Here is a 21806-nt window from a genome sequence, read left to right as displayed (position 1 = left end):
TTCACAGACCATAATTATCCTCCCAACCTTGTACAAAAACAAATCTCCCATGCTTTATCTTTCCAGTCACCCACCACCTCCCCAAGTCCCACCGTCCGGCCACAGAGGAGCATTCTCAGCATAACTAAGTACCACCCCAGACTGATGCAACTGAATTACATTCTCTGCCAGGGTTTCATCTACCTCTCATCATGCCCTGAAATGAGAAATATCCTGCCCACTATCCTTCCTATCCCTCCCACAGTGGTATCCTGCCGTCCACCAAACCTACACAATATACTTGTCCATCCCTACACAACCCTGCTCCCAATTCCTTACCTCATGGCTCATACCCCTGTAATAGGCCTAGATGAAAGATCTGCCCCGTACATCCTTCCACCACCACCACATACTCCAGTCTGATCACAAACATCACCCATCCCATCAAAGGCAAGGCTACTGGTGAAACCAGTCAACTACTGTGCTACATTCTATGTGTGGGCACGGCAACTAACAAGTTGTCTGTCCGCATGAATGGCCACTAACAAACTGTGGCCAAGAAAGAAGTTGATCACCCTGTTGCCCAGCATGCTGCCGAACATGAGATCCTTCATTTTAATGACTGCTTCACAGCCTGTTCCATATGGATCCTTCCCACTCACTCTAGCTTTTCTGAATTGCGCAGGTGGGAACTTTCCCTGCTATATCCTACGTTCCCATAACCCTCCTGACCTGACTATATAGCCCTCAATTCCACCATCACACCCAGTCTTTTTTACTTCTCTCCTTTTCCACTAACCCCTCTCCCTATCTCTGCCCTGCCCTCCATCTACCCTCCGGATTGCACATAGCTGCCATATCCTCTCCACCTTGTCCTTGCACGCTCCCCAACAGCACTGCACTGTCCGCCACCCCTACCCACTATCCCTCCCCCTCTCCGCTTCAGGCTCCTCCTTACTCCACCCAGTTGCCACTCTCGTCATGCACTGGTGCTGCTGCTCGCAGTGTGGCTAAGGTTGTGTGTGTGTGTGTGTGTGTGTGTGTGTGTGTGTGTGTGTGTGTGTCACCTACTTTTTATGAAGACCTTATGAGCCAAAAGCTTCATTTCTAACAAGTCTTTTTGTTGCGCCTATCTGTGACTTAGCATCTCCACTATTTGGTGTGTGGCAACTTTCCTTTTCATAATATTATTTCTGTGTTTTGTGTTGTGACTGTGAATCTCACAGTTCAGTTGAAACTGATGTTTTGCTATCAGCAACAGAAACCATTATGGAGTCAATGTATTGGGGTGAGAGTGTATGAATTCCAAGACCCTTAAAATGACTTCTACAAGTTGTATGGTTATCAACTTGTTTCATGTACATCCTCCCACCTGTTCCAAGCCCATCTTCATTCCCTTATCAACTTATTAATTGTTTGTTATTAACATTTTCTATGTCTTTTGTCAATATCCCAGATAGTTACAGTGACAAATAGTTTCCTTTCATAGTTTGATGGATCCCGTTATCAGTATGTCCATGTGAGGTATTTTAATATATTTTTTGTATGGGACCTAAAATTTAAAAACCTCTCTCACACCGGCCTGATTTAGCTTCACTGATCAGGATAGTAAAAAACATGCGTATATTAAGGGAATTTTCATTGACAAAGCAGGCTTATCACATTCACACAGTTCAATACTGTTCTAACCTGATTAAATTAAGCTTAACTTAAATTCCATAAGGCAGTGAAGCAATTTCGAAGTCTCGGTGCGATGAAAATTGTCAGTCGATCTCCTGGAAACATTTGTAATAATTATTAACTTTCGGTGATCACATGGGGAAGACCGGAGATCTGCTGGTAAGACCGTGTTAGCCTATTTATTTGAAGTAACTGGATATCTTGAGCATACAAAACAGCAGGTTCGTCCAGTGTAAATCAGACGTTCCCCACTGATCCCGTGCAACACAGCGTAGTAAGCAGACACTGTCAATAATAATAATCCGTTAAATAATACGCGAAAACACTTACTTTAGTTCATGTATTAAATTCCTTCTCATACAGAATCTCATCCAGATGGCGACTAGCTCAACAATACATGCATATACATCCCTCTTTCACGACTCATCGGCAAGAAGTCCCCTATTCTTTTTCCTAAGAGAAAACATAGATAGCAGAGAAGCTATTCCATGGAGTAAATGGACGCTCCAAGGAATAATTGGGCTTGAAACTACTTTGCACTGATAATCGGTAAGATAAGAAGAGATATTTTGAGATATGTACTGAGTTATATAATTTATAAAATTTCTGAAAATATCGTGGAGAGACCGCTGCAAGAGACATTACAGTATGATACCCATACTCTCATTTTTAATTGGGCCACCGCTAGTAATTTTCATTTAATAAACCATTATCTTTTAATTCGCATGAGCTTATGAGCAGCTTTCCATATCTGTAGGTGGCTGGGAATAGTATTTGTAGCATCTCATCTCAGATGTATGCCAACCCACAGCCCATAGAAGGTACAGGAAACATGCAGTTACCTTCTTTTAGGCATGAATTTTTGGGTAAATTTTAGAAAAAGAAAGAGAACAGTAAAGAACTACAAACATGGTTAAACAGTTAATAAAAACAATGGCAACTTAGTCAGTGTAAGGGTAACAATGAACTTATCCATTAAAAAATTTAAACAATCTGTCAAGATCAGCTTCTCGTATCACAACAGAAAATTGGAAAAATCTGAAGATATTTCTACGGATGGGTTATGTACAACATAAAATAATTTTTAAAGCACAGGAATTGAACAGATTCACCTACACAGATATAAATGAGAATCATTTAAAGTCAGTCAGGACAATTACAATGGAAGCTGAGACAGTGTGGCTACCGTCTGGAATCAAAGTACGAGAGGCAGTCATAAAGTTTTACTCATTACCTGAAAAACATCAAGCTGTGGCCATGAAAATACTGAAGATTCTTCATAAACTGTGATTTTTGCTAATAAAACAGTTATACTGATGAAGGTCTCAAATAGATTGACTCCAAGCACAGCCACAAGAGTAATGATCATTCATGGAAAACAACCTAATGCTTAAATCTTACACACACTCATGTCATACAATTCCAAATCAGTTAAAGCATCAAACTGTATCCAGTTTACATCTCCACAATGTGGTACCTTGAGTATTTCTTTCTGTTACTGTTACCTTTATGTAAACATTAAGACATAAAATGAGCTTTTGATGTGAACGAACACTTTGTTTCATCCATGACACAAATAAAGCCAATAGAAAAATAACAAGAGTGTACAGTAAGATTGTCAGCATCCAATGAGGTAAAAAAAAAAAACAACAACAATACATAGGCTACACTAGATTGCACATTATGATACACATAATAATTTCATCTTGTACATTTGACATCCAAGTTTATCTTCAGAGAGCCAGTATATACAAGTACAATTTGCAAAAACTCGTCACACTTTGCTGAACCCTATGCAATATACATGCATCCACCATTGCCGAAGTGGCAGGCACATGAGCTATTAGACCATGTTCATCCAGGTGTGGTGTACTATTCACTTTTATTAACAAATAAAAATCTGGTGAGTTAAGGTCTGTGGAACTTGGGGGTCAGAACATTGGAACTCCATGACCAATCAATTTCCTGGAAACACTTCATTTAAATAGTTATGCACATTCATTTCAAAGCCTGGCACTGCACTAAATTACTGAAAACATAGCTGCCCCCGAACAACAAGTGGAATGTTTTCTAATGCATCAGTGAAAGTACTGCACAAAAACGTACAATAAAGGGGTGCATTCAACTTGTCTGGCAATAGGTAAGGACCCACAACCCCCCCCCCCTCCCCCCACAATTACAGCCCACAGGTTTATGCCAAAGTGTGCCTGAAAGCCACATTCATGGCTGACAGAGGTTGTGTTCCCATCAGTAACAGCTGTTGTGGTGGTTGAAAATAACATCATCAGTGAAGCTATTTTCATTAGACCATTTCATGTTATTTATAAAATGTTTGTTATCTTCCACTCAGTGCAAAAGCCATTCACAAATGCACTCTTCAGGCCACTGGTGTTGAGTTAACCTGTAATGATATGGATGCAGTTCTTCATCATGCAACACTTCAACAGCCAGTCTCTGAGACATCTGGAACTGCCTTGAAATATTGCGGGTACGTCACCAAGGTGATTAGTGAACAGTTTCAAGAATAATATTCTCTTTTTGCAGAATACATCTAGTCCTTGGATGACCTCTGCCCATTACTTGTGGATGAAGATTACCGGTTTCTCAAAGGCATTGCTCAAGGCAATGAAAAACATTCTTATCGAGAATCTTACTGAGTGTATCATGCAGCATAGGCATGAGCAGCACCAGCACCAAAGCATACTGATTTATTCATCATTTGTATACTCCATCAGGAAGCCATCCTGCATGAACTTGACAGGATCAGTTATGGTTGTGCACTACTCAGTTAGACACACATGCACGCAATTTCATGGATCCTACTGTCATGTGATAGGCTATGTCATGTGACAAAATTATGTCCTGCTTATTAATGACAGGAAGTAGGGACCAGACATCTAAAAAATAAAAAAGGGACCTTACAAGGATTTAAACCATAGCTACATGATGGATGTGGGTTTGATATTCCAGGGTCGCTCAGTGAGCTATGACAGCTGGTACATTAGTTCAGGGAAATACATGTTCCTCTGTACATTCTGATGCACTGCATGATGTGACAGTGTTGCCAGCTCCTTGTTTTCATACACACGTTTTCAAAATGCAGCTGGTCTGATTTTGCTAGATAAACTTTTGTCATGAATCTGGATGAGGATTCGCATGCTGACCTCCCAGTGCAGCATTTTTTTTCTTCACCAGGTGTAGTGTTTTTGGGAGGACTTTTAGTATTTTAGCATGTTAGTACAAGAAAATTTGAATAAAATTTTCCTAGTAACCAATTCTTATTGGTTTGAGAGATAGAGCAGTTTACAGTTATGACTTTTCATTTCATGTGTATAAGTAAATCAGTTATAATAATCTCAATTCCAAAGAAAGCAGGTGCTGACAGGTGTGGAAATTAATGAACTATCAGTTTAATAAGTCATGGCTGCAAAACAGTAACATGACTCCTTTATAGAAAAATGAAAAAACTGGCAGAATCCGAGCTTGGGGAAGATCAGTTTGGATACCGGAGAAATGTAGGAACGCGCGAGGCAATACTGACGCTAACGACTTCCCATAGGAGATAGGTTGAGTGCAGGCAAACCTACATTTATAGCATTTGTAGTCTTAGAGAAAGTTTTGACAATGTTGACTGGAATGTTCTCTCTTTCAAATTCTGAAAGTGGCAGGGGTAAAATACAGGGAGCAAAAGACAATTTACAATTTGTACAGAAACCAGATGGCAGTTATAAGGGTCAAGGTGCACGAAAGGGAAGCAGTGGTTGAGAAGGGAGTGAGGTAGGGTTGTAGCCTACTCTTGATATTATTCAATCTGTGTACTGAGCAAGCAGTAAAGGAAATAAACAAAAAATTTGGTGTAGGAATTGAAGTCCACGGAGAAGAAATAAAAGCTTTGAGGTTTGCCAACAACATTTAATTCTGTCAGAGGCAGCAAAGGACTTGGAAGAGCAGTTGAATGGAATGGACAGTATCTGGAAAGGAGAATATAAGATGAACAACAACAAAAGCAAAACAAGGATAATGGAATGTAGTCGAATTAAATCAGATGATGCTGAGGGGATTAGATTAGGAAATGAGAAGCTTAAAATAGTAAGAGAGTTTTCCTATTTGGGAAGCAAAATAACTGATGTTGGTCAAAGTAGGGAGGATATAAAATGTACACTGGCAATGGCAAGAGAAACAATTCTGAAGAAGAGAAATTTGTTAAAATTGAGTACAGATTTAATTGTCACAGAGTCCTTTCTGAAAGTATTTGTGTGGAGTGTAGCCATGTATGGAACTGAAACATGGATGATAAACAGTTTAGACAAGAAGAGAATAGCTTTTGAAATGTGGTGCTACAAAAGAATGCTGAAGATTAGATGGATAGATCACATAACTAATGAGGAGGTACTTATAGAATTGGGGAGAAGAGAAATTTGTGGCACAGCCTGACTAAAAGAAGAGATCGGTTGGTAGGACACATTCTGAGGCATCAAGGGATCACTACTTTAGTACTGGAGGGAAGTGCGTGGGGTAAAAACCACAGAGAGAGACCAAGAGATGAATACAGTAAGCAGATTCAGAGGGCTGTAGGTTGCAGTAGTTACTTGGAGATGAAAAGCCTTGCACAGGATAGAGTAGCATGGGGAGTTGCATCAAACCAGTCTTTGGACTTAAAATATGGTATTTGTGTAGGATAGTGTGCAGCTGCTGCTGTTGCTGCTGCCTGTAGAGAATACAGAAGACAATTTCCTAATCACTGAGTACCAGATTCAAGAGAATATACTCACATTTTCAATCAAGTGTGTGAACTGGTACAGTGCCCAGCAGACACATTTCATCTGAATGTAGGGATGAAGAAGATGACATTATTCAGTTGTTGGAATTAGTTCTTCAACAAGCACTCACAGAATTTCTACACGTATACATGTTCCACACAGAAGAATATGGTGAACATTATTAATGAACAGCCTCTATCCTTATCACTTACAGTGGAGTCAATACCTTCAATAAGGAGATGAAGGTCAATAATTAGAATTTTGTCATTGAGTAATGGCACATCAAGGAGTAATCTCACTAATAATGTGTAGTGATGAAGACACTCACACTCTTGATGGTATCAATAACATTCATAACTCACAGTAGTGGTCTGACAAATACTTCCCAAGCCTTTGTGGACAGACATTTTCAAGAATACTTCTCAGGTGTGGTGGTGCGTGGAGTGGTACTGATTGGCCCTGTTGTGTTACTGTGTTGTCATACAGGGTCCTCTTGTCCAGACTGCCTTGGAAATGAGCTTCCAGCATTACTGAAAGAGGTTCCTTTGGTACAAGGATGAGTGATGTATCATCTAAATTTAATATTTCCCTGAAGACAAATCGACAGAAATGGTTACCTTTTCTTTGCCACCAAGGTCACTGGACCTTATCAATTTAAGTTTTTGTCTGAGGGGATGGTTGAATGCCAAAACCTACAAAGCAAAAGTAAACACAATAGACAAAGTGAGCATTCAGATTATGAATAATGTTACACTCATAAAAGAATTTCAAGATGACTTCAGAAGACATGTCATGTTGTTAAGAGAATTTGAAGGTGCACTGAAGTTGGAATAGGAATTTATTAAAATCATCTTTGAACTTAAATGATTTGCCTTTGTTTAACACCTCCAGTGATTACTTGGGTTACATTCTAACAGCTGTATCTCTGTAATCAATAAAGCTTGGACACACAATATGCGGAATGTTTTATTTGTATTAGTTGGTATTATCACCTCCTAAAACACTTCCTATTCCTCAACAACACCTTGTATACACGATTCAATGAAGCCTGGTTAACATACAATCATGGAGGCTAGCTGTTTGAAAGTCCTTTGTCCTACTGAACTACATCAACCTGTAGGTTCCAACTAAAATGGCATGAAAAACCACACCACGATCAGCACTACTTTGTATATTTCCAGTCACTAATGTTCTCTGTCATAATCTTCTGCTGCATGGCAGGTAAGGTCAATAAAGCCTTTATTCTACAGACACATGCAGAAAGAATATTCTTTAAAATTGTTAAATGAAAATCTTTGAGAAGCCTCCTCAAGAAGCTTGAGATTCTTGCACACACATACCAATACAATTACTCCATAATAGGGTTTGTGGTTAATAATAAAAATGAATTTAGTATGAACCGAAAAAATTCAGGATCACAATAAATTAAACTCCTCCCAAACAGACCACGAAGGCCCAACAGTACTGATCGGCCGCCAAACAACCCTCAGCCCATAGGCGTCAATGGATGCGGATATGGAGGGGCATGTGGTCAGCACACAACTCTCCCGGCCACATATCAGTTTCCGAGACCGGAGCCACTACTTCTCAATCAAGTAGCTCCTCAGTTTGCCTCACAAGGGCTGAATGCACCCCGCTTGCCAATAGCGCTCGGCAGAACGGATGGTCACCCATCCAAGTACTAGCCCAGCCCAACAGTGATTAACCTGACGGGAACCAGTGTTACCGCTGCAGCAAGTCCATTGGCCACGATCACGATAGAAGAAGTAAAAATAATTTCCATACAGAATATCCCTATCTAGAGTTCAGAGAGGAGTTTTACATTCTTGTGAAAAGTCTAACAGGTTGCCATCAAATATCAATGAGTCATTCTCTCTATGGTTTATCAGAATATAGACTAGGGTCAACACTGATGCCCACATTAAACAGGCCTTAAATACCCCAGTCCTGACAAAACTCTACCATCTGGTGAGCAAGATATATGGGACAGGTGAAATACCCTCAGACTTCAAGAAGAATATAATAATTCCAATCCCAAAGAAAGCAGGTGTTGACAGATGTGAAAATTACCGAACTATCAGTTTAATAAGTCACGGTTACAAAATACTAACGCGAATTCTTCACAGATGAATGGAAAAACTAGTAGAAGCCGACCTGGGGGAAGATCAGTTTGGATTCCGTAGAAATATTGGAACACGTGAGACAATACTGACCCTATGACTTATCTTAGAAGCTAGATTAAGGAAAGGCAAACCTACGTTTCTAGCATTTGTAGACTTAGAGAAAGCTTTCGACAATGTTGACTGGAATACTCTCTTTCAAATTCTGAAGGTGGCAGCGGTAAAATACAGGGAGCAAAAGGCTATTTACAATTTGTACAAAAACCAGATGGCATTTATTAGAGTCGAGGGGTATGAAAGGGAAGCAGTGGTTGGGAAAGGAGTGAGACAGGGTTGTAGCCTCTCCCCGATGTTATTCAATCTGTATATTGAGCAAGCAGTGAAGGAAACAAAAGAAAAATTCGGAGTAGGTATTAAAATCCATGGAGAAGAAATAAAAACTTTGAGGTTCGCCGATGACATTGTAATTCTGTCAGAGACAGCAAAGGACTTGGAAGAGCAGTTGAACGGAATGGATAGTGTCTTGAAAGGAGGATATAAGATGAACATCAACAAAAGCAAAACGAGGATAATGGAATGTAGTCGAATTGAGTCAGGTGATGCTGAGGGAATTAGATTAGGAAATGAGACACTTAAAGTAGTAAAGGAGTTTTGCTATTCGGAGAGCAAAATAAATGATGATGGTCGAAGTAGAGAGGACATAAAATGTGGACTGGCAATGGCAAGGAATGCATTTCTGAAGAAAAGAAATTTGTTAACATCAAGAATAGATTTACGTGTCAGGAAGTCGTTTATGAAAGTATTTGTATGGAGTGTAGCCATGTATGGAAGTGAAACATGGACGATAAATAGTTTGGACAAGAAGAGAATAGAAGCTTTTGAAATGTGGTGCTACAGAAGAATGCCGAAGATTAGATGGGTAGATCACATAACTAATGAGGAGGTATTGAATAGAATTGGGGAGAAGAGGAGCTAGTGGCACAACTTGACTAGAAGAAGGGATCAGTTAGTTGGACATGTTCTGAGACATCAAGGGATCACCAATTTAGTACTGGAGGTCAGCGTGGAGGGTAAAAATCGTAGAGGGAGACCAAGAGATGAATACACTAAGCACATTCAAAAGGGTGTAGGTTGCAGTAGTTACTGGGAGATGAAGAAGCTTGCACAGGATAGAGTAGCATGGAGAGCTGCATCAAACCTGTCTCAGGACTGAAGACCACAACAACAACAACAACAACAACAAATGCCCCAGTGCACAGAGAGCTGATAATTTTATGTGGAGCATTTATATAAAAACATGATTTGAATTATTATACACAAACATCACTGAATAGTGTAAGGACAATTTTTTTCTTCTAAATCTGTTATGATTCTGTCAATATACATCTATAAAAGTAATATAAAAGTATGCCATAACTGTGCCATCCAGTCTCACATTAATGTGACCACCTGTCAAAAGCCAGAATAACCACCTTTTCTGTCCTGAAAGATACCGATAGGGATGTGGAGCCAACCCCAGTGCAGTGGCCGGCTATGCTAGATTTCTCAGCTGAGGATCCGTGGCACTCAAGGTGGTCCCACAGTTTGTCAACTGTGTTTAAATCTGGGGAGTTTGGTGGTCCAGCAAGTACAGTAAATTCATCCTGGCGCTCTTCAAACCACACACATACATTGTAAACAGTGAGACACATTGCACTGTTCTACTGGTAGATGCCATCATGCCAAGGGAAAAAAAACTGCATGTACATCTACATCTACATCTACATTGATACTCCGAAAGCCACCCAACGGTGTGTGGCGGAGGGCACTTTACGTGCCACTGTCATTACCTCCCTTTCCTGTTCCAGTCGCGTATGGTTCGCGGGAAGAACGACTGTCTGAAAGCCTCCGTGCGCGCTCTAATCTCTCTAATTTTACATTCGTGATCTCCTCGGGAAGTATAAGTAGGGGGAAGCAATATATTCGATACCTCATCCAGAAACGCACCCTCTCGAAACCTGGACAGCAAGCTACACCGCGATGCAGAGCGCCTCTCTTCCAGAGTCTGCCACTTGAGTTTATTAAACATCTCCGTAACGCTATCACGGTTACCAAATAACCCAGTGAAGAAACGCGCCGCTCTTCTTTGGATCTTCTCTATCTCCTCCGTCAACCCGACCTGGTACGGATCCCACACTGATGAGCAATACTCAAGTATAGGTCGAACGAGTGTTTTGTAAGCCACCTCCTTTGTTGATGGACTACATTTTCTAAGCACTCTCCCAATGAATCTCAACCTGGTACCCGCCTTACCAACAATTAGTTTTATATGATCATTCCACTTCAAATCGTTCCGTACGCATACTCCCAGATATTTTACAGAAGTAACTGCTACCAGTGTTTGTTCCGCTATCATATAATCATACAAAAAAGGATCCTTCTTTCTATGTATTCGCAATACATTACATTTGTCTATGTTAAGGGTCAGTTGCCACTCCCTGCACCAAGTGCCTATCCGCTGCAGATCTTCCTGCATTTCGCTACAATTTTCTAATGCAGCAACTTCTCTGTATACTACAGCATCATCCGCGAAAAGCCGCATGGAACTTCCGACACTATCTACTAAGTCATTTATATATATTGTGAAAAGCAATGGTCCCATAACACTCCCCTGTGGCACGCCAGAGGTTACTTTAACGTCTGTAGACGTCTCTCCATTGATAACAACATGCTGTGTTCTGTTTGCTAAAAACTCTTCAATCCAGCCACACAGCTGGTCTGATATTCCGTAGGCTCTTACTTTGTTTATCAGGCGACAGTGCGGAACTGTATCGAACGCCTTCCGGAAGTCAAGAAAAATAGCATCTACCTGGGAGCCTGTATCTAATATTTTCTGGGTCTCATGAACAAATAAGGCGAGTTGGGTCTCACACGATCGCTGTTTCCGGAATCCATGTTGATTCCTACATAGTAGATTCTGGGTTTCCAGAAATGACATGATACGCGAGCAAAAAACATGTTCTAAAATTCTACAAGAGATCGACGTCAGAGATATAGGTCTATAGTTTTGCGCATCTGCTCGACGACCCTTCTTGAAGACTGGGACTATCTGTGCTCTTTTCCAATCATTTGGAACCCTCCGTTCCTCTAGAGACTTGCGGTACACGGCTGTTAGAAGGGGGGCAAGTTCTTTCGCGTACTCTGTGTAGAATCGAATTGGTATCCCGTCAGGTCCAGTGGACTTTCCTCTATTGAGTGATTCCAGTTGCTTTTCTATTCCTTGGACACTTATTTCGATGTCAGCCATTTTTTCGTTTGTGCGAGGATTTAGAGAAGGAACTGCAGTGCGGTCTTCGTCTGTGAAACAGCTTTGGAAAAAGGTGTTTAGTATTTCAGCTTTACGCGTGTCATCCTCTGTTTCAATGCCATCATCATCCCGTAGTGTCTGGATATGCTGTTTCGAGCCACTTACTGATTTAACGTAAGACCAGAACTTCCTAGGATTTTCTGTCAAGTCGGTACATAGAATTTTACTTTCGAATTCAATGAACGCTTCACGCATAGCCCTCCTTACGCTAACTTTGACATTGTTTAGCTTCAGTTTGTCTGAGAGGTTTTGGCTGCGTTTAAACTTGGAGTGGAGCTCTCTTTGCTTTCGCAGGACATAGACCCCAAGGATAGGTGCAAACTTATATTGATCCACTGTGCCCACCAGAATAATGAAATCGCCCAGGGAATGCCACAAAACATTCCCCAGACCATAACACTCCCTCCTCCCCTCCATCCTGAGCCCTTCCAATGATTGCTGCACAACTTTTGCCTTCAGACATCCATTGTCAGATGGAGCACAGAAAGGAATTAATCTGAATAGGCCACCCATTGCCACTTGGTGGACACCCAGTTGCAGTACTGGCATACAAATTCCAGCCTTCCATCACTGATGAACAGCAGTCAACATGGGTGCATGAACCAGGTAACTGTTGTGGAGGCCTACACGCAGTAATGTTCACTAAACGGTTGTTGAAGAGACACTGTTGGTAAAGCCCTGGTTCATCTGGGCAGTCAATTGCTCAACAGCTGCATATCTATTCACCTACACACATCTTCTTAACTGTCACCTCTCATATCTATGGCACATGCTGCACCACAGTTGCCTTGGCACTAGTTTTGGATAGTGCCATTTTGCCATGCAAGGTATACTTTAATCACGGTGGCACGTGAACAGTATACAAACATTGCTGTTTCCGAAATGCTTCCACCCTTGGGCCAAAAGCCAATGGATGTCAGATAAATTGCTCCATTTCTGCAATACAACAACAACTGCACTGTTTCCAGTGTCCTCCTGGCACGCTTTATACACCCTCCACTCATAGTGCTGCCACCTGCCAGCTGTGTGTGGTTGCTGTACACTGATGCTGAACATAGGCAGTGGTCACATTAATGTACAATGTGATTGGACCATGTATCTATGTGACTACATTACCACTAGTTGTAACTGGCTCATTGTCTACTTTACAGTTGTAAGCCAGTAATGATGCTTCTGCCAGCTGACATATAACAAGATTTGTTCCACATACCTAAAGGCTCTCCATCATGACATATTTATGGAACCTGATGTGCAAATGAATGACAGTGACTGTTACTGCTTGCAAATCTGTGGTGACTAAAACAGGTGAGGTACAATTTCACTACCGTCACATACAGCAATGACTTATTTCTCTCAGAAGTGAGAGACCTTATGAAGTGTGGGCCAAGTGACAAAGAGTTTACAAGAGTGTATTAACAAGCCTCGTAAAAAGCCAATATAAAATCGCTTTACTTTTCACCTCATTGAAGAAGTACCTGAATCCATAGTTGAGGACACAAATATACACTACCAAGATGGAACTCAACACAGAGGTAGCTAATTTGAATCCTGGTAGTGGAAGAAACTTTCTGTCACCAACATTTGCAGTAGCAAAAGGAGAACTGGTAGCAGAAAGCTCCTAATCATCAAACCTCAAAGCTCCTAATCATCAAACATCACACCAAGATTCTAGATTAAATTTCAAATCTCCATGCAGTGTTTCAAGGTGTGAAAAAAATGAGACTGTTGGTGGCAACTTTTTTTCAGTGAGAGAGTGATCTTAGTGCCTTATCTGACACTAAATGAGATGCACAGAGTGTTTGCTGGCTGATAATTTCACCCTGGTCCATCCTTTGATTGTGTACTCATTCATGAGAACACAGAAATAATACTGTACTGCACAAGCACTCATCACAGTGCAGCCTGAGACAGATAACACACTTGACATTTTCCAACAGGCCATACAAAGAGGACAGGAAAGTACCCCACTAAATGTTGCCCAAAACAATAGTTTAGAATTCTTCTATTATTCTCAATACATTACCTGGTTACTGGATCAACTGTGAAAGTGGGGTCTGTCACACTAAATACTATGTTAAGAACACATTCATTTTCTTATTTTATGAAAATTTATTTCCACTAATTCATACATTTTCCAAAACAGGGAATATGAATAAATCACTTCAGGCCAAATCAGAAGAACAAGATATGTGAAAAACCAATTCAAATTCCAACTTATGCTTCTTCATTACTGTTATGCTGACATGAGCATTTTTCTAGTGTGCCAATCTCGGAGGTTTTCAGTTAACTTCTGTTTCAAACATTTGAATAATGAAGCACAGCAGGATCAAATTATAGTCTTGTCTATCACTGAGTAAGCTAACAGCATTACACACTGGGAATTCAAAAATACAATGTCCATCACTGACGAAATAGTTTCCAATTGCTTTGATGAAATATCACAAGACTTTGTTCACAATTTTGGTTTCTGTTTCACCCAAAAAATACAATGGTAGGTCCAAACTTTAACTGCTGCCACTGTTGCATGAATGAAGTCTCAATGAATGGACCTCAAAATTGCTAAATTCTGCACGTAAATGTTTCTCTGCATCTCTTCCTGGTCAAAAGCCTGCTAGTTAGGTACCCAACACAGGATTCTCTCCTGTTCACTTTTCATGATGAATGCAATGTGCTCATTCAATTGAGACATCTACAGTATTAACTAGATGGTTTTCTATGTTTAATAACAATGGACAATTCACTTTTTTAATATTTGAATCTATACATCACACTGCAGATGTCTGCCAATTACCAAATGCACATCATATCCACTTGAAAATTTCAGCAAAAATGTTATTAAATTAATGTTTTCTATGAGATGGCAGTTTAATAACAATTCCCCTTTCTTCATTAAAATTTTCCAAACCTATCACTCTACCCTCTAAACATTCCTCTTGAAGAACTAAATGGGATATTCTTTTTGCATTAGCAGTTTGGTCCATGATTGATCTTCTCACCATTTACATATATATAAATGAGAGAAAAAGTGCAACAAACACAATTTCTTTAATAGAAAGAAAGTAGTGCAACAAGCATGATTTCTTTAATGGAACTATTTACTTACTGATAGCTTTTTTTCTAATTTAAGTCTATCTTTAGATGGGAGCAAACATTTCTTGTGGCATTTAATTTCTTATGCAGATACAGTATTATTTTCTAAAACAGTACAGAGTACACAATGTCTTCTGTTGCCATGATGACTCAAGGGTCTCCAGCAATTTATGGCAAATTTAACTTAATTAAAAGCATATTTGTCAAGCTCATGTACAGAGAAATCTGTAAAAATACTTACGCATGCATTGTGTCCATGTGTCAGATATGTCAACCATACCCATGAGTGCAACTGTAGTGCAGTAAAGAATATATAGGCAAAGGACTGGATTGACAACATTCTGCACAAGCACAGGAGTCCTTGCATACAGTGACCAGTGGAGATGACAGACTGCAGCTAGCTGCAGCAACCGTAAAAAGTAGGCGGCAAATTCCAGTTGTGGGACAAGAAGGTTGGCAGCAGCTGCAGCAGCACTGCAAATAACACACAAATGCGAACATACTCTTCAACACATGCACTTGTTGCATTAGCTCTATTGTGTATCAAAATGACAAGGTGTGACTTGAGGAAAGGGTACAGAAGGACTACATATTGCCCAGTTGTTGACTGTATCCTCCAGCTCACTAAAATGTTAGTAGTTTAGTTATTTACGCATTCCACAAACTATAGACTTGCAATCTTCAAATTTGTCGATTGATTTATTGTAATACACATATTTTCAGCAAATATACAGTTGCATGAAGATCAAATACAAAAGTTCATTGTACTTATATACACTCCTGGAAATGGAAAAAAGAACACATTGACACCGGTGTGTCAGACCCACCATACTTGCTCCGGACACTGCGAGAGGGCTGTACAAGCAATGATCACACGCACGGCACAGCGGACACACCAGGAACCGCGGTGTTGGCCGTCGAATGGCGCTAGCTGCGCAGCATTTGTGCACCGCCGCCGTCAGTGTCAGCCAGTTTGCCGTGGCATACGGAGCTCCATCGCAGTCTTTAACACTGGTAGCATGCCGCGACAGCGTGGACGTGAACCGTATGTGCAGTTGACGGACTTTGAGCGAGGGTGTATAGTGGGCATGCGGGAGGCCGGGTGGACGTACCGCCGAATTGCTCAACACGTGGGGCGTGAGGTCTCCACAGTACATCGATGTTGTCGCCAGTAGTCGGCGGAAGGTGCACGTGCCCGTCGACCTGGGACCGGACCGCAGCGACGCACGGATGCACGCCAAGACCGTAGGATCCTACACAGTGCCGTAGGGGACCGCACCGCCACTTCCCAGCAAATTAGGGACACTGTTGCACCTGGGGTATCGGCGAGGACCATTCGCAACTGTCTCCATGAAGCTGGGCTACGGTCCCGCACACCGTTAGGCCGTCTTCCGCTCACGCCCCAACATCGTGCAGCCCGCCTCCAGTGGTGTCGCGACAGGCGTGAATGGAGGGACGAATGGAGACGTGTCGTCTTCAGCGATGAGAGTCGCTTCTGCCTTGGTGCCAATGATGGTCGTATGTGTGTTTGGCGCCGTGCAGGTGAGCGCCACAATCAGGACTGCATACGACCGAGGCACACAGGGCCAACACCCGGCATCATGGTGTGGGGAGCGATCTCCTACACTGGCCGTACACCACTGGTGATCGTCGAGGGGACACTGAATAGTGCACGGTACATCCAAACCGTCATCGAACCCATCGTTCTACCATTCCTAGACCGGCAAGGGAACTTGCTGTTCCAACAGGACAATGCACGTCCACATGTATCCCGTGCCACCCAACGTACTCTAGAAGGTGTAAGTCAACTACCCTGGCCAGCAAGATCTCCGGATCTGTCCCCCATTGAGCATGTTTGGGACTGGATGAAGCGTCGTCTCACGCGGTCTGCACGTCCAGCACGAACGCTGGTCCAACTGAGGCGCCAGGTGGAAATGGCATGGCAAGCCGTTCCACAGGACTACATCCAGCATCTCTACGATCGTCTCCATGGGAGAATAGCAGCCTGCATTGCTGCGAAAGGTGGATATACACTGTACTAGTGCCGACATTGTGCATGCTCTGTTGCCTGTGTCTATGTGCCTGTGGGTCTGTCAGTGTGATCATGTGATGTATCTGACCCCAGGAATGTGTCAATAAAGTTTCCCCTTCCTGGGACAATGAATTCACGGTGTTCTTATTTCAATTTCCAGGAGTGTATTTTATACTCATTTAGTTCCAGATTTGTTTTACTTTAAAATTTCTTCTGTCAGCATCTTTAAGAAGCAGTTAAAAGAGTATTATGGCTGTGTAAATAACTCATAAACCTAAGAAACTGTCAACCAATGATAGGAAAATTAAAGTAATATTAAATACAGACTTCGCTCCAGTTAATATGAGTGTGACAGGCCATTTAATGAACAGAAAGGTTTGTAGGGAATGCAGCACACCACAGTGGTGTCAGGTGGAAAGCTGATTCACTTGAGTGATCAGTTTCTCCTTGCCACAGTATGAAGTTCTGTGACTATTTATTTCTGTGTTTTAATTCTCTTTTGGTTACCACACAAACTTGATGCTATGCGTTTGTATGTTAAATTAGTTATAAAACAGCTTCTCTGTGAACTGTTCCAATTGTTCTACACATGAACATGCATGACTGTTCTGAATAAAACACTGTCTCAAGATACCGCATTACATTTAATGTGTGTGTCCTCACTGTATTACAACTCAGCATACGTATTAAGTTCATAAGTCTATCAACAGACTGTGACAGTGATGATCCTAATGTGATACAACTACAGGAAATAAAGTCAGCAATACAGAAGCATCACACCAAATTTTCAACAAACAGGGAACTTCCAGACAGAAGGCGCACCAGTAATATCCAGACTAGCAGTGTGGCTACCCTCATGTTGATGACAGTACAAAGAACTCTGAATCACCATCCACAACAAAAGAGATGTGTCATTACAATCCTTGCCGACAGACCCAGAAGGATTTGCACACCGGAATACCTGCATGCCAAATTAAAACATCTAAAGCATGCTTTCAAGGAAAGACATAAACAGAATTCTAAGACCAAACAATGAAAGGCCAAAGGACAACCATGAAAAACAATGATGGGAGATTACAGCTTTTATTCCTTTTAATAAACAAGGTAAAAGATCAGATTGTAAAGATTTTACAGAAACATCACATTAGAACGGTTTTTAGACCAACAAAGAAAATATGTCAAGCACTCTAATCTGTGAAGGATAAATGTCTTCCTCTGTCGGCATGTGGCATATATAACATACCACATACATGCTGAACAACGAAGAGAAGTGTGAATACACCTGTCAGATGGCAAGACTCAATGGAGGAGCAACGCCTCTGAAGAAGTCCAGAGCAGTTCTGGATGAAACGTTATGAACAGAAGAGTTTTATGGACCATGACCTTATACCCCGAAAGGTTTATCAGAAGCAATAACTCCGTTTTGGCCACAAAACCCAGAGTTATGGATCGTGCAGGCAGAGGCAAGTTTTCTCCACGCTGGAGTGACCATGGACTCCACCAAATTCGTGCTGACAGTAAGCCAATCACAGCATCGTTAAGCAGAAGAGGTGTAAGGCATGATAACCTTGCCTCCAGATACAGAAGCACATGCAAAACTCAAGGTTGAGTTAATTTGTAGAGTGTCTGCTTCGCAAGAAGAATGAGTGAGACAGGTACTGAAGCAGGAGGCCACTGGACAGAGAAAACCATTCCAGTAACTAGTCCATTTATGAAGCAAAGTTGACGCATGCATGGTGCCAGATACATTGTTATGCACATTATGGAGTTACCACCTCACATCACAGGTAGAAGCCATTATAGCTTACCAAATGGAAATGTTGCTACACATTGTAACATACTTGACAGACAGGATTCAGCATGCAATTGTGCCGACCTCCTGCACTGGAAACCTGACAACAGGTCACAGCACACCAATAGTGACTCATGAAGATTACAACAGCTTCACAAACAAGGTCAATGCACTGAGTAAACAGATCAGTGAACTACTTTGTCATTGGTATGCTAGGTGGTGTTTCCGTAAGGCCATATCCTACATAAGTGACATAAGCGACTGTCAGCAAATGACATTTGGATATGCAACTTTCCAGCTACAAGCAGCAGCTTCAGGCAATATGCTGCGGTGGCCTGTGTGTGAGCGTCAAACTCCTACTTAGAGATGGCTACCAGAACCAATCAGCTCTTTCTACAAAAATAACAAGCTACCACCCTGCAGATATTGGTAGGGTTGAACACTGCTATCGGTCGTTAAAAGCCACACTAATGTGCCACAAGTCAAAATGGACATCTGCTTTACTGTCAGTCTTATTTGGCTTACATAACATATGCAAGCCTAACCTGGACTCTTCACTGGCTGAGTTAGTATATGGAGTTCTCTGGCTACTTGACGAATTTGTTGACCCATGTGCAGCCAAAATCAATACCTTAAATGAATTACATTTCATTACTCACTTAAAGACAGTGAATGTCACAAAACCAGCCATGGAAGTCCACAAACCTTTGTGCATCAAGAGCTGCAATCCTATGCATATGTAATGTTGCACAAAGATGGCGTAAAACCTAGACATTCCCATCAGTACCAAGCCCAACTCTGTCTCAATTGATAGGGTTACTCCATTTGCAAGAACCATCACAACCAAATGCTGCTCAACGCAACCAGTCCCAGCTTACACCCGAAATTCAATAACCTCCATCAGAATGATAATCTGCTCAACAACCATGCCACATGTGTTCCAAGCAGTACATACTCTTTACAGTGTAGTTCTTGGATGACACTCCTAATGCAAATAAAGAACGACACACAAAGCTTCAGGTGGACAGTGGATTGAAGAGCTGTCAACAGGGTCACACACTCACTGCCAGGAATGCTGTGAATGGTTCCTCCTTGCCACAGTGTGAAGTTCTGCGAACATTAATTGCTGTGTTTTAATTCTCACTTGGTTAACGAATAAACCTGATGGTATGTGCTTTTATGTTAACTAGTTACGCAACAGTTTCTCTGTGATCTGTTATAATTGTTCTACACATGGTGTGATGGGTGCTGTAGTTTTTTCCATGTGGGTGACTGTAGTGGCGTGGGAATAGGGGAAGTAAATGAGACTCATCAGTGGTTTTGTAGGATTTGTAGTAGAGATAGGAAGATACTGGAACAGGAGGGGAAAATTGCTGCCCTTCAGGCTGAGTTAGACAAGGCCAGGGGAGATCTTGACAGGTTAAGGAGGGAGAAGGGTAAAGAGAGGTGGGAAGTGGCAACAGGCAACAGGAGGAACAGGCCTAGAACTTTGTCTGACAGCTTTATGGTGAATGTGGAAAATAGATTTGACCTGTTGCTTCAGTTAGAAGCTGGTGAGCCTCAAGCAGTTACAGGTGTAGACAGGGCACAACAAACTTTCAGCAGCAAATTGAAAAGTAAGAATGTAGGGAAATCAGTAAAGAGAAAGAAAGTGTTGTTGTTAGGTAGTTCCCATGGAAGAGGTGTTGGCCAACTCTTGCAGGATGAACTAGGATCAGAATACCAGGTCACCAATTTTTTTAAACCTAGTGCTGGTCTGGAGCAGGTGACAGAGGATTTAGGATCACTTTGCAAAGATTTCACTAAGGAAGACACCGTGGTTATAGTGGGTGGGGCAGGTAACAGTATTGACAGAGATCCTGGGTACAGCATAGAGTGTGACCTGGCGAAGATTGCATCAGCATCGAGGCATACCAGTGTTGAGTTTGTATCTGTTCTTGGGCGCCATGACCGACCTCATTTGAACTCTTCTGTCAAGAGAGTTAATTTGGAGCTGGAACGGCTGCTCATGTCGGGTGCGGGGTCACACATTGGTGTGGTTCATGTTGATTCTGTCAGTAGGTGGGATTATACTAGGCATGGCCTTCACCTCAACAGGAAGGGGAAGGGTAAATTGGCTGGGGAAATAGCAGGAAAGTTAAAGGGGGGAGGCACTGTCATGAGTGGTAAAATACCAGTGGTTATAGGATTCAGAAAAGACCCTTTTTTAGGGTAGGGAGGACAGAAAGAAAACAAATTTTAAGAGAGGTTAGAACTGAGACAAACCTTCAGTTTGAGAAAGAAATCAAAAAACATAATTCCAGCTTATTACATCAACATAAACAGCCATTGGTTAAGAATTTTCAACTGTCAGCAGATATTTTAACTCCATCCAATTTTAAGTCAGTCAATGTGAAATGTCAGCTATCTTTATTGCATCAAAATATTCGAGGACTGAGAAATAAAATTAATGAATTAACTATCTGCATAGATGAATTAGAGTCTTCAAACCCAGCTGACATAATCTGCCTCTCTGAACATCATGTGACCACTGGTATAGAACTTTTAAGTGTTACAGGGTTTAGGTTAGCATCTCACTATTGTAGATCAGAAATAGAGAAAGGAGGAGTTGCCACATTCATCAGGAACTGTCATAAATTTAAGAACATAGACATTCATAAATTTTGCCTAGAACAGCATATGGAAGCATGTGCAACAGAATTAGATTTTCACAAAAAATCTTTCATAATATTAAGTGTATATCGAGCACCTGCAGGTAACTTTAATCTGTTTGTAAACCACCTTGAAGCTGTACTGGCCCATTTAACAACCAAAAACAAAGAAATAGTGGTTGCTGGTGATTTCAATGTAGATTTCCTTAAAGACTCTCCCAATAAGAACCTATTTGAGTTAGTAACACTATCATTCAACTTAATTCCCACAGTAAAGTTCCCCACTAGGATAACCACTTGCTCACAAACAGCCATTGATAATATCTTTATAGAAAAGTCAAATGAACAAAATTATA

General features: G+C 41.4%; 1 protein-coding gene across 1 annotated transcript in view; it reads right to left on the bottom strand.

Moving 5' to 3' along the window:
- LOC126412881 (uncharacterized) overlaps positions 1-21806 on the bottom strand; it is a 67799-nt gene that overhangs the window by 19169 nt on the left and 26824 nt on the right. The window contains exon 2 of the mRNA XM_050082770.1: positions 15217-15449. Within this exon, the coding sequence (XP_049938727.1) occupies positions 15217-15449 (233 nt within the window). The remainder of the gene's footprint in view (positions 1-15216; positions 15450-21806) is intronic.

Source organism: Schistocerca serialis, chromosome 7, assembly GCF_023864345.2.
Source record: "Schistocerca serialis cubense isolate TAMUIC-IGC-003099 chromosome 7, iqSchSeri2.2, whole genome shotgun sequence".
Taxonomy (NCBI): Eukaryota; Metazoa; Arthropoda; class Insecta; order Orthoptera; family Acrididae; genus Schistocerca; species Schistocerca serialis.
Note: the sequence above shows the minus strand (reverse complement) of the source record. Positions and strands in the feature narration are given on the sequence as shown.